The sequence below is a fragment of the Anopheles moucheti genome, chromosome 3 (assembly GCF_943734755.1).
Source record: "Anopheles moucheti chromosome 3, idAnoMoucSN_F20_07, whole genome shotgun sequence".
Lineage (NCBI taxonomy): Eukaryota > Metazoa > Arthropoda > Insecta > Diptera > Culicidae > Anopheles > Anopheles moucheti.
Window position 1 is genome coordinate 24478765 of NC_069141.1, and position 12982 is coordinate 24491746.

Consider the following 12982-nt stretch of genomic DNA (forward strand, 5'->3'; position numbering starts at 1 on the left):
CTCTCCGTACCTGTACTATTCGAATGGGTACAGGTTTCCCGTAAATCGCGGGAATAACCCATCGTACCGTCTAGAATACCTAGGACATGGCAGTTTATTACGCGTCAACGAAGGAATACGCATAATAGTTATACATGATAGAGAGAGATACATAAGGCATTTTGAGGCAGTTGCCATGGTAACATTAACTAGGTAACCAACAACAACAACAGCTTCGCTAGGTTGTTCTTATGATTTGTGACAGCCTCGGACCCATCCGAAAAGCAGAGGTTCGCTGACTAGGGAACTTTGACGATCGCTATTTATTGGCACATGGTTAGAATTTGTATTTTTGTATTTTTCGAATTATATCACTACAACAGCAATATTGATAAAAATAATTGTAATGCATTACAAAATTTTCTTTTTTCAAAATTCTCCATGTGCAATCGCTTGGTTTAAGATAAAACACATTTTTTGTTATTGTGACCCCAACTGTCAATGGGGTTTTACACCTTCGACGGGCCAGCTGTCAAATTTTTGGAAATGGAATCACCTTTCGTTCGCTTGCATTGAATGGTTCTACAAACCTTGGTGGAATGTTTCGTGGGAATAGGGTGAAAAATTCACCATCACCTAGGGTACAAATTCTCGGTGAGTCATGACGTGTTTTTCGTTGCTCCGGTGATCTCTGGTTCTTCAACACTTTTTCTTCATTTGAAGTAGAAGGAAAAACGGACATTCGATTCGTCCTTACGCGAAGAGTGCGATTTGTAACCGTCCTTGCCCAGACGTTTGGGAAAGAGGCGCTGAAATAAAGGGTAAATTTCAGTCACACCACGTAAGGGGACCATACTTGGAAAGGTCCGCCATCTTGTCGAGCTCTGAGGAAAAGAATAAAGCAATCATCTACGGTCTGTTGCCTTGGGGCTGCTAATCGGTTCAAACGAAAAGAGAACGCCCGCAGCTGGTTAACATAATTGACTGCGCCTCAGTCGATAAACGTGCACGCCTATACTAAGCTATAGACATTATTTGGAGAGAAATTCATAATTGCAAATATATTATTGTTGCCATAGAGTGGTTTCCCTTTGTCACCGATGGCGAAGGTCGCCCCGTACACGTAGAGAGAAGGTCGTATTACGTGCAAGCGTTCAATGAAAGTGGTGCGATACGGGGCGAGCAGGGAACCACCTAAGTTATTTCCATCATCATAATCAATGGTTTTGTTGGGCGCGCTACATGTGCCACCCGCCGTACAAAGTTCCCGACGATTATAAGTGAGTAGGATAAGCTAGGACCGCAAGTTACAGTAATGATTTAGTTGAAAAAGTGAAAGTTTTAATAATTCGAGCATGTACATGTCGGTCGAATGCAACCGTAAGGACAAAATTGATGGTGAAATAATACTGCGCATTAACGCGCTGGCTGGCTGTGTGGTTGGCTGATGAGCCACGCGTCGGCCCCAATCGGTAGCGCTAGCGGAAACGCCCCTAAATTTGCTACCTCACAGCTTTCAATGTGAAACACCAAATGTCATGTGCTTGCCGTCATCGACCCCCTTCGGGAACGTACGTACGTTTAGTTTCGCGAAAAAGACGCTTGGTGGCGCTGCAGCAATACAGTACCTACCCGTTCAATCCACGGTATCATCGTCGTTTTTTTACACCGCAATTAAACTCGAAAGTCTCTCACCACAAATGGTGAACCTTAGTCACGCGAAGAACCAGACACCAAAGTGATTTCCTTGATTTTTGATGTCTGTAGGAAGTGTGTTTTAATGAAATATTTTCTGTATTTTTACAGCAAATAAACAATATCAACGTCGTAAAACTTATCCGGAGCGGCCTGTGTAGGATGCATTGTGGACTCCATAGCGTACTTCGCCAGGAAGCCCATGGATGCTATTAGCAGCAGTAGGTGATATTAATGAATAATAAACGGAAAGGGAGTTTTCTCTAGCAAATACCACAAGCATCAAAAATCCGATCCGAGACCTTTGATATATCGTACAAAATCATACGATTGCAGCAGCAAATCTACGGCTTCAGCAATGGTAAGTGGAATGAGCTACTCCCGCTGTGTTTGTGTTACGTGTTGAAAAAGAAATTTAAAACCAATTTTCATATTTATAATAGCCGCGTATCGATCCGATGAAACTGTTGGTGTGTCTGAGCGTGCTGCTCGCACCAAATGGTGGCATACGTAATGCGGGAGAAGTGAGACGGCTAGCAAAGTAAGTGTGTCCAGCAATAGAATCGCTAACGAGGTGTACACGTTGCAGTAATAGCATGATGTTAAAATATTGTGTTTTATGTCTTCTTTCTTCCTAGTTTGATGGCCAAGTTTTCGAAAAAATTAGTCTCAAAAGCCATTTACATACAGATACTAAAGTGCACAGAAACCGAGCTGCTGGGCCAATTCATGCAAACCGGTGGCTGGACACTGGTACATACGTGGCTGGTCGATGGCATTGCGTCCAAAAATTGGCCACTAATTCAGGAACTGTTGGAGCTACTTCTCTGCTGTCCGGTGGATGTGGAGAGGTTGAAAATAAATAGTACCCCCAGGCTGGTCAAATCGTTGTCAACGGACAGTGCGCACGAAAGTAAGTGTTGTTTTTCACAGCGTATATTGATTTCAGTTTCCAACTGTTTGCCATCGTGAAGTATCTAATTGAACGTAGTTGTACAGTGTGTGGAGAGAACAAACGATCATAGGAATCATTGTTTGGCTCATTTCTATTTTGTATTCTACTTGAACACAGGTGTGAAAGTTCTTGCAACGAAGCTGGTCGAACAGTGGTTGTATATTGTGAAAGCCCCGAAGCAATTATCGCCGATGGTTCCAATAAATCAGTCAGAATTGTCAGCCGTCACTGGCTTGGCGGGGTTCACTGAGGGAAAGCAACTTAATTCCGAAGCAATGAACAGTGCTCTCGCGATCGGTGGGGTATTAGCCAAACAAGGTGGAGATTCCGGTAACGGAACGACGAGTAATCATTACCAACAAAATGGTTATACAGTGCATAACGCTAGCAATAATGAGGTGGCGCCAAATGTACAGCAATCTGACGTTGGCAGAGATGATGTAGATGGCGGTAAAAAAACATTCCAAACGGCTGGGGGAGAACCGACGTTACCTGTTGTTTCGTCTAAAAAAACTTCCTTGGTGTTGAAGATTACGACAAAGAATGGGAAGCAGGTTGTGGCGAAGGTGATTAAACCGAACAGAAAGCAACAACGTGCTCCTGCGCTGATGGGTGCGAACGACGCAGCAGGCGATGAAAATGACGATCGGGATGAGGATGACGAGGAAGATGACCAGGAAGAGGTGGTGGTTAATATCGAATCGGGCAAATCTACTGATGAACCGGTAACCCCAAACGGGAAGGACGATCAGCAGGTGACGGATGTGAAGAAGTTAGACTTACAGAATGGTGTAGAAAGTAGCAAGGAAAGAAATTCTTCTTCGTCGAAAGATAAAGATCGACATCATCATTCGCACCGTGATCGGGAGAAGGACCGCAAGGGTAGTAGTAGTAGCGTTAGTCGATCTTCCTCTTCGAAATCGTCCAGCAGCAGCAGTAGCAGCAAACACAAATCTTCAAGCAGCAGTAGTAGCAAAAGCAGTAGTTCGAGCTCTAGTCGCAGTAAGGATAAAGACCGCCACAGCAGCAGCAGCAGTAGTAGTAGCAAACACAAAAGCTCCTCGTCGTCTTCGTCGTCCAAGTCAAATAGTAGCGGCTCCAAGAGCAGCAGCAGTAGCGACAAACATCGAGATCACAAAGATAAATCAAACCATTCCGCTAGTAGTAGTAGTAGCGGCACTCGAGATTCCAAAAACCAATCACAGTCATTTTCGTCATCTAAGCTTTCACGCAAAAATTCGCGTGACGATAGTGCCGGAGGTGGCTCAAACGACAGTGGTTCGGAAACGAGTAGCACTACTAATACTAACGCGAATGGTGCAAAGACGACAAAGTCCGCTTCTGCCTCCGCCCTTCTGAACAAGAAACCGTCGATTTCAATCGAGGTCCGCAATCCGGAAAATCGCCCCAAGACGGTTAAAACGTACAATTCCCAGTTTCGCTCACATGGTCTCATTGAGGAGGCTCCACCGCCACCATCGCGGAAGGGCTTGAAGAAACCATCGTCCACTACTCCTACAACAGCATCGTCGAACACCACCTCCTCCCCCACTACGATCGGATCGACCGCCATCGGTACGGTAAAGCGCAGCTCACCCATATCGTCGGGTCGGGAAACAACTATGGCGGGATCACCGGTCGAGAAGAAGCCGAGGGAAGACCCATTGGAGCGGCCCGGTTCCATCAAGCTCATACCACCGAAGCGTCAACGTAAGTGCAGCCCAAGATTGACCCTGCTTAATGGGAGATCTCTCTTTGTTTTACATTTCATTTCAGCACTTAATGCCGTGGGTGGCTAGCTGCTGTGTTGACTGGTAGGGGACTATGTGCTACCCTGGTAGGTGGTGGTACATTGGTGCTGGTGGACACAGGACGCAAGCGCCGTTGGATATATGTCATATGGCTATTTCATTTGCGTACAATCTTTGAGAGTGAGTCCAATGAGAAAATAACGCGGAATGGAATTAGCGGAGACGTTTCAAGTGCCAGGAAGCTGCTGATGTCCCAGAAGGATGAATCGGCGCTTTGTGTACGTCACCAAGTGCGGATTATCACGATCAATAATACATATCGTCGTGCGGATTTTTTGGTAATGGGTGTGGTCCACTATGCACTATTCTTCCCTAGACAAAATACTTGATTCTGGATATATAACGTTCGTGTAGTGAACGTAACTTTAAGCAAATACTTTTCGTTATCACACATAGAGCTTATTTACAGGGTTAATGAAATGTGTGTTTCTGATATTTTATCCACGGCTTGTCCGTGGTGCACAGAAAAAAGAACTATCATCCACCTTTTCCTAGCAAACCGAACTGCTATTGGCTGGAAAATGAACAAGTCTTTTGTAGAGTCGCTTGCAAAGGAACAAGTGGGATGCGTGATTGTTCTGTACTAAATTAAGCTGCACTGGGAATACACTTTGATAATGGTTGGATACTTTAGTTGTTCCGATCGTTTAAAACAAATAGCTTGGAAATGCACTGAACACTGGAGTTCAGAAATTTAATATTTTTAATGGACTTTTTATTACATGTTTTCTATATTTTGTTTCGAATTGTATAAGACTTATATTCCTCCCTTATGTTACGGAATTTATTCCACATATGTAAATACGTTAAATGCCTTTTTTTTGATAACCATTTGTTATGGTTCAAGATTTTGCGGTTTTTGGAACTACACCGCAAACAAAACAGTCAGTTAATGAAATGTTCACCTTGTTATCGTATATGTAGGTCCATTTTGATATCGCACCGTTGACCGTTAATTTAAAATTGCCCTTATACCACCCTAACGTAAAATAAACGGAATTATGTACTAGCAATCTCTTACCACCTAGTGTGTAAGATCGATGCTATATCTATTACATTTTATCAAGTAGAAAAAAAAGATGAAAATATATGTAAAGTGCGACTAGCAGCGTGCACAATAAATATTTCCCAAATAATCAAACCAAAGATATTCCTTATCATATGCTCAGCGCGTGGAATCCTATACAAATATCCATATATGCTTGACGTTATATTCCTATTCTCGTCCTGAAATGGTGCGTTTGCAATATAATGTGCGATGAAATAATACTGCTGCAAAAATCGAACAATGCCCTTCGATGTTCTTTGTCGAGAGAGAAGCCATTATCGTTAGTACTTGAATCTCCGTAACAGTAGTTTTGAGAGCTAAAGCCGTTTTGATTGTATAATGGCGTATATGTGGAATCCTTTGTTTAAAGTGTGGTTTATATAAGTAATGGACGTATTATTCGTTGTTAATAGAGTGGGGGTTTCCAAGGGTCAAATTATCAAAAGTAATACCGTGTGAGGTCCTACATATGTAGTACAGTTAAATATTAGTCAGACAGAAAATTAGGTACCAAGACTGCAATGATTCACCGTTGTTTTTTTTATTTAATTTAAAAATGTTCCTACATCCAAAGAAGATCGACTAGTGCCCGCGAATTAAGCCTTGAAATAGATTGAAAGCGATGCATTGCGCCTGCTCAGTGCATTCGTTGTCCGTATACGTTAATATCCGATCGTCTAGTTTAGCGAGCTCTAGTACTCTACGTTTCCTTTAATTCGCTCATAAATACTTTCGTCTCATATTCAGAATTGAAGTATTTGCGAAGTATTTTACGTCTGTTATTTGCTTTTAGTGTATGTAAATGACGCGGTTAGACTTCAAATATCAACGATTTCGCATTCAAGGCCATGCATATCAGCAGAGCGCATGTCTGTAAATTGTAGAATGTTAAATGTGCTCCACGTTGTCGCACTAAATTCGTATGAAAATTCATTAGAAGTAATTAGCAATGATTTTAAACCTTTAAACGGCATTCTCTCTTCAATAGTAATCCCTTTTTTATTGTTATTGATAAATTATTCAGACGTTCAGCATATTGAAAAAGCAACCCGGTGAAATGAAATCTCTTTTGATATTAATATCGTAGCACTCTCTTGTGAATGGCATTGGGGGCATTGTTCAAGGACAGGCGGTTTTTAATTCGTAGTAGAAATTTGTAGAAATAGAAGAATTTGTATCAATTTAACTGTTGCATTAAAGGCAATCCAATTTTATTACCGCATGAGATCAAACAAATCAAACCCATACTGTAACGAACTAACTGAGGGCAGACCGTGAATAACAGCGCCGTGGCGAACGTACTGAAGGACGCTTTCTCAGAAGCGTTCTAATATTTGCATACGACACGCACAACTTCCAAGGACGATTTATTAGGGGACTATTTTTATATCAAACTTAAACCAATAGTTTTTATGTGACTTAGACTGCTTTTAAATACAGTGTTCTGGCTCAATGCCCGGACGTATATTTGACTGAAGTAGACAGAGAAAAGCATAGAAAGACGTTAAGGCGCTAGCCAATATAACTGACCACGTTGCTGTTCCAAACATGTGCTCCACGTGCTCTCCAACCGCACGCGCCATTACAGTATTTTGACACCAATTGATTCACTCACGTTTGAATGACGATATTTCGTTTGGTTTGTGCTTGGAATGATTTCACGTCGTAGTGAAATAGTTTTTCCCTTAAACGATTAAATCAAACGCATTCTCTTAATTGCTTTCATCATGACTTTCATGGAGCAGAACGGGGCCTGAGCTTTCTTTGACTCGTTTAATATTACTTAAACTTTTAATATTCGAGTTAACTAACCTTTTAAGTTGTATGTGATCTTTGTGAAAAGTGTATTGAGTGACTGAAGGAATACGATTATCCTGCTAAACGCAATGATTGTACGGAGTGTACTAACTGACAAGACAGTCTAGCCTGTCAAAGAACAACACACTAGCATAACGAAACGCATTTACTTCACAGAAAACATCAGTAGCAGCCGCCGCTTTGCAAAACCAGTCAACACAGCACAGCACCACCCAAAATGGCGAAGCCCTATATAAATTGTTGCTTAATACGTATTCTGTATTGCGATACATGTGTGAAAGCATTAAAGTTTTATCGTCCCCCCCCCCCCCTCCCCAACGCTCCGGCAACCGCTTTGTTAACTGATCGTTTATATTCTTTTCTCTTACCTTTATATTTTTAGATGCTTTGGTAGAATCGGATATGTTTATGGATGCACTGTCGGCCACGCTGCGCAAGGACGTGAAGAAGCGTAAAAGGCGCACGAGCGGTTCGGAGGGTGCTGCTGCTGCTACTACTACCGTGGCCAATAGCAAGACGGACGAACCAACGACCACCAATAAACCGGCTAGTGTGGATGCCGCTGCACCCAAGGTGACTGCACCGGGCAGTCCCACACCGACGACAGCGGAAGATTCTGCCTCGGAAGCGACGACTCCAACGACACCTACCTCACCAAAGGTCCCAACGATTGCACCGATGTCCTTCTACCGGGATACATTAGCGGAACAGGAAGAGGAAAATGGTGCCGAGTCGGTTGAGGATGGCGCAAAGAAGGAACAAACTGAAATGGAAAATAATGGACAGGATTGTAAAAAATCAAATGCTGACGATGAAACGGAAGCGGATGATGAAGGGCCATTATTGAAGAAGCCCAAGCGAGTTAAATGCGAACTGAACGAGGATGATGAGGAGAAAAAGGATGCAGAAAACAGCGGGGAGAAGACGGGGAAAAAGGAACCGGCCGAAGGCGGTGATGGCAATGATGAGGAAAAGACTGAATTGATGGATGAAGTTATGAATGACGTGGAGAAGAAGATCGCGGAAGAAGCGGAAGGTGTGGTGAAGAAGGAGGATTCGGATAAGGAGGAAGATTTCCCGGCCGATGGTAAGAAACCGCCCGGTCCGGGTTGTGGACCAGATGGACCACCCGGTGTGCTCGTGATCCATCGTCGCAAGGGTCCGAAGAAGCAGCTGCGCTGGAGAACGGCCGAAGAGCTGGAGGAGGTGCGTTACTTCGAGCTAGACGTAACGGAACGGTGCAATGTGACGAAGTCATTCACGGACATGAAGCAGATGGAACGGGTGGACGAACGGCAAAAGTTTATGCTGTCACGGAAGGTTGGTTCCGAGGACATTATGGTGGAACGGACAACGTGGCGCCCGTTAGTGCAGGTGGACAATGTACCACCGTCACCCGATGGTAACCAAAGCCTGGAGCGTAATGTGCAACGGCAGCGCGAGCGCGGTTGTCTGCAGGCCCTTTACTTCAACAAGCACATGATTCCCGATTCGGCGATCGAACCGGATCCGGCCGACATTTATCAGACTGCTGATCCGGTACACATTCCGCTGGAGGACGTTACCGGCAATCCGGATTCGGTGAACGATTTCACCAGCGTACCATGGCCCGATCCCAAATCGACACCACCGCACGAATCGGGCGCATTTAACTCACCGTTCTTTCCCTCCGATTTACCGCCAGGGGCTGGTTTTGGTCCGGGAGGGTTCCCTCCACCATTTGCACCCGGTGCCGCGGCCTCGATTGGGCCGGGACCTTGGAATATGGGAGGGCCACCGAGTGGAGCGAGTGGACCACGGCCAGGCGTTCTTCCGCCGGGTATGTTTCCGCTTAATCAACCACCACCCGGTATGGGACCATCGGGGGGTGGCGGTGGTCCCGGTGGTAGTCCAAACATGATGAACATGCCACTAAACATGTCACCGAATGTGCCTCCGCCGGGAATGTTCCCGGGCGCGACGAATTTCAACGCACCACCGCCAGAGTTGGGACTGATGCAGGGTGGTGGGCCGGATATGGGTGGTCGAAGGGGACCGCCCGGACCGGGAGGGGTCGATTTCCGCAATGGTCCTCCGCCGCAACAGCAGTGGGTCACTGGCAATCGACCATTTGTCGGTGGCAATAATCCACCGCGTGGTGGCGCCGGCTTTGGAAACCGTGGAGGACCAGGTATCGGCGGCAACTGGAACAACCGCAACAATGGCAACAATGGAAATCGAAACGGTGGCGGAGGAGTAGATCGCGGCCGGATGGGTGATGATGCTCGAGGAAACTATCGTGGCCATTGGCTGCAGAACAACCGAGGTCACAATCGGGGCGGTGGTGGCCGAAAGTGGTAGCACCGGAGGGACTCAAACAGGGACAGCGACGACAGTCCGGAGTAGTGGATGTCTCAAAAGTTCTCCGTATCGGAAGGAATCTACAAAAACGCCTCTGTTTCAAATCGATCTCGCACGCCTATATTTTGTTTTTGTAGATGTTTCGTAGAATGATTTCATCTGCTCTGGTTAACTTGTTTTATGGAATTAATATTAATGTGCCGTATAATAATAGTGGTAGTAGTAATAGTAAGCAGTAGTACTAACTCTACTGCTCCACCAGGCTGGAGTGCAAACAGTGGCCATGTAAGGGCACTTAGTACATCGCTCGATTGGTGCGATAGAATGAACCACCTATCGTGTATATATTGTGCAGAACAGAAACTAAGGAACTAAAGAATGGGAACTCCGTGTGTGTTTCCGGTAGCTTTAGGTGTATTGAAGATTGCAGTGCTTATGGAAGCAAAGCATTTAAAATAGCTAATAGGACACCAATGGAAGCAGTTTCGAGTCAATCACAGCTACTGCACGTTATCTTGTTTGTCAGTTTACTTTTATTATCTGAAGTGAAATGATAACGAGCAAGCAATTCAAAAGAATCTGTATATTGCGGAAGCATTACGAATCGACATGCGACAAAAAATATGTTTTCGAAACATTTTTAATTTTTTGTTGCGACATAATGCTTTTTATGTTCTAGAACAGTAAATTAAATGAAGGAATTTGTACCTAGTTTATCGTGACGGATGTATAGAGAAGATAAGACCGGTTGCAAAGTTACAATAAGAAACGGTTATTAATGTGGAAACTTAAACTTTGTTTCTTTTTATTCTACTTAATATTAAAACACAACTTGAAGATGTTGTGCAAGATATGGCTTATATTACGGATTAAAAAACTGCAATCGAATGTAGGCGAATTGTGAAAAGAGTTTAGAGATAAAGCTGCATAGTGTAATCTCATTTATTGTATGTACGTACTATTATTCCAATATACCAACAATAGCATAAAAGAGTGTTAGTTTTTGTCATTGTGGCTTGAAAGTTAATAAATATAAATAACAACAAAAAATACCAATTTCGTTTAATTCCTCCATTACAGAAGATTACAAAACGATGAGTTTAGTTAGATAAATAGTGTTTAATATTGGAATAGAATTACAAAGCATTAAAAATATACCACTGTATATTAATGAACTACATTCAACAAAAAACGAACAATTTGAAATAATTTAGGCAAAGGCATGCGTCCTGAAACTTCGCAACGCATATCTGTCTGTTGGTAGTTATTTACAATCGTTTTACATTCCTCTTTACTTCCGTTCGTGCAACAATTAACTAATAGGAAAAATGTTGCCTTACTACTGGCCAAAAACGCCCGCACTGTGGGCTTTCGGATCGGTCAACATTTGACAAGCACCGTGACAGCGAACTAGCAGCACCAAATGTTCCGCGACTGCTGTCATTTAATTGATTGTTTGCCGTCATGATGGTTGGTGCTGTGGCCGCGTACAAGAACAACTTGCTAAAACAGTTTAATCACGGTAGGGTAGTCGAGTTAACAATTTCCGGTTCATTGTAGTTTGTTGAATAAAGCGTGTGAGCAGAATTTTTCTATTTCTGGGTGCGATTTGTGCTTACGGTTGCTCCAGCAAATAAGGAGAAAGAGTTTGGTGATATGCGTTTCAAACGAAGGATGCTGTTGCACCAGTGAGTGGCTTTGTGTCTTGTGTTTCTGGAATATGTTCAAGCCCTCCATTTAATGTCTCCATGGCGAGCCTCCGGTGCGAATGAGAAGTTTAACAGCTGATGTGGCGTGATAAGTCCTTGAGGTTATTAATTTTTCGTTGTCACAAAAAAACGTAACCAAAAAAAGTAAGCTACAGAACGAAGAGAAATCAACCTTCTTGTTACCTGAGGGTGTGTGTTTGTGTGTGTGAAAATTCTTGCTACAAAAGAAAGAAAGGTGAGTGAAAATCTTGAGTTGATGTTGATGCATTCCACAAGTAATTGTCGCTCGGCGGAAGTTTGCAGATCTGTATGCATCCACCTTCATCGTACATCGATCAACGGGTGGCTTCAGACCTAGAGCTTCCGTGGGTCCGTTGTGTCCGTGTCCAGAAAGTGTGTTTCCCTTCGCCGAGTGACACAGAAAGAAAGTAATACAAACTACGAAGGGAAACTGGAAAGGAAAAAAAGGGTTGTTTCCATTCGTTGCGTGTGTATGTGTTTGTGTGGTTGCTAATGTGGTTACTGTGGATACCAGCCCAATAGAAAAAAAAAACGATTCATGTACACGATCGCTTTACCACAGCTTCTGGTTTGGTTAGTCTTGCTGAAGAAGTTGAAAAAAGGGATTGATCATGCTCTCTGTTGTTACTTCTCTGCGCGAGAGTGCCCTAGTAGCGGTAGAGCATCGGCACAAATCAAGGAACTGGTTTTTACGATAGTCATCAACTCCAAGGGGAAGCTTTAGTGTGACCAATTGTGAAGACCCAACGCAAAAGGTGCTGGTTAGTAAGTTCTGGCTCGCAAAGATGTTACTTGTGTTATATGTTTTGTATACAACACACCTAGATAAACACACAATGACCCACCTGCTTGCAGTTCAATTTCCGTGATTCATTCATCTCTATTTGTTCGTTGTCACCTTTTGGGTACGCTTGGATGTAATAATGCCCCGAATAATGTAACTCCATTGTGCGTGTACCAAACCGCTTTAAAGCTTATGTCCCCCCGCGTCATCCGGATGGTTAGCTGTGTGTGTGTGTGAAAGCAAGCGCGTGTGTGTTAGTGTGGCAGCACGAGGCATTGTGGAGAAAGGGTGGCTAGCACCAGGCAAAGGCACAAGGCAGGTCCAGAAGGTGAACAGACCAGAAAACATAAGCGAAAAACAGCGTTTGTTTCGAGTTTGCGTCTGTTCGCTGTTTGTGCTTCCCTTATAGCGAGATCGTTTTGCTCGGGCACTTCGCCTTTGCCAGATGATTTGTCTCGGCTACCTTCCTATTTCCTTTCCCGTGGGGGCCCGGTCGCACAGCGTCGAAATGATTCACGCAAGAATTTACCGCGACACACACAACGATGGTCATGCTGCTGTTGCTCCAAAACCGAGTGCGATGTAGTTGTGTGTGGTTGGATACGATGGCCAACTTCGATCGTACGTTGGCTATCATGCTGTTCTTCTGTCTTCCATTCATTACGTGTGTGTGTTTGTGTGTACGTGTGTTTGGTATTTGGTGGTTCCCTACTCTGCGGGAGATTTGTGTGTGTTTTTTTCTTGTTGTCCAAAAACCCTTTAGGGCCTGAAGTTCAGGTTCTTGTTTTTTTCCTGTTGGAGTAGTGCGTGGATCACGAGCCC

The 12982-nt window shown here is 44.0% G+C and overlaps 2 protein-coding genes across 4 annotated transcripts in view; both read left to right on the plus strand.

The window, feature by feature from the left end:
• The first annotated feature begins 613 nt into the window (after positions 1 to 613).
• On the plus strand, positions 614 to 10656 carry LOC128300498 (serine-rich adhesin for platelets). 3 transcript variants are annotated; one of them, XM_053036575.1, is made up of 6 exons: positions 614 to 633; positions 1786 to 2035; positions 2118 to 2215; positions 2313 to 2587; positions 2747 to 4339; positions 7689 to 10656. In XM_053036575.1, exons 2-6 carry the CDS (start codon positions 2033 to 2035, stop codon positions 9644 to 9646), a joined length of 3927 nt encoding a protein of 1308 aa, XP_052892535.1. In that variant the 5' UTR covers positions 614 to 633; positions 1786 to 2032; the 3' UTR covers positions 9647 to 10656. The 3 variants fall into 3 exon arrangements, with proteins under 3 accessions (XP_052892535.1, XP_052892533.1, XP_052892534.1); XM_053036573.1 differs by having other exon boundaries at positions 628 to 1717; XM_053036574.1 differs by having other exon boundaries at positions 628 to 1259.
• A 450-nt stretch (positions 10657 to 11106) lies between these two features.
• Positions 11107 to 12982, plus strand: part of LOC128305951 (disintegrin and metalloproteinase domain-containing protein 10 homolog) — a 52374-nt gene continuing 50498 nt past the window's right edge. The window contains exon 1 of the mRNA XM_053043594.1: positions 11107 to 11168. The gene's annotated coding sequence lies outside the window, so the exon portion shown is untranslated. The remainder of the gene's footprint in view (positions 11169 to 12982) is intronic.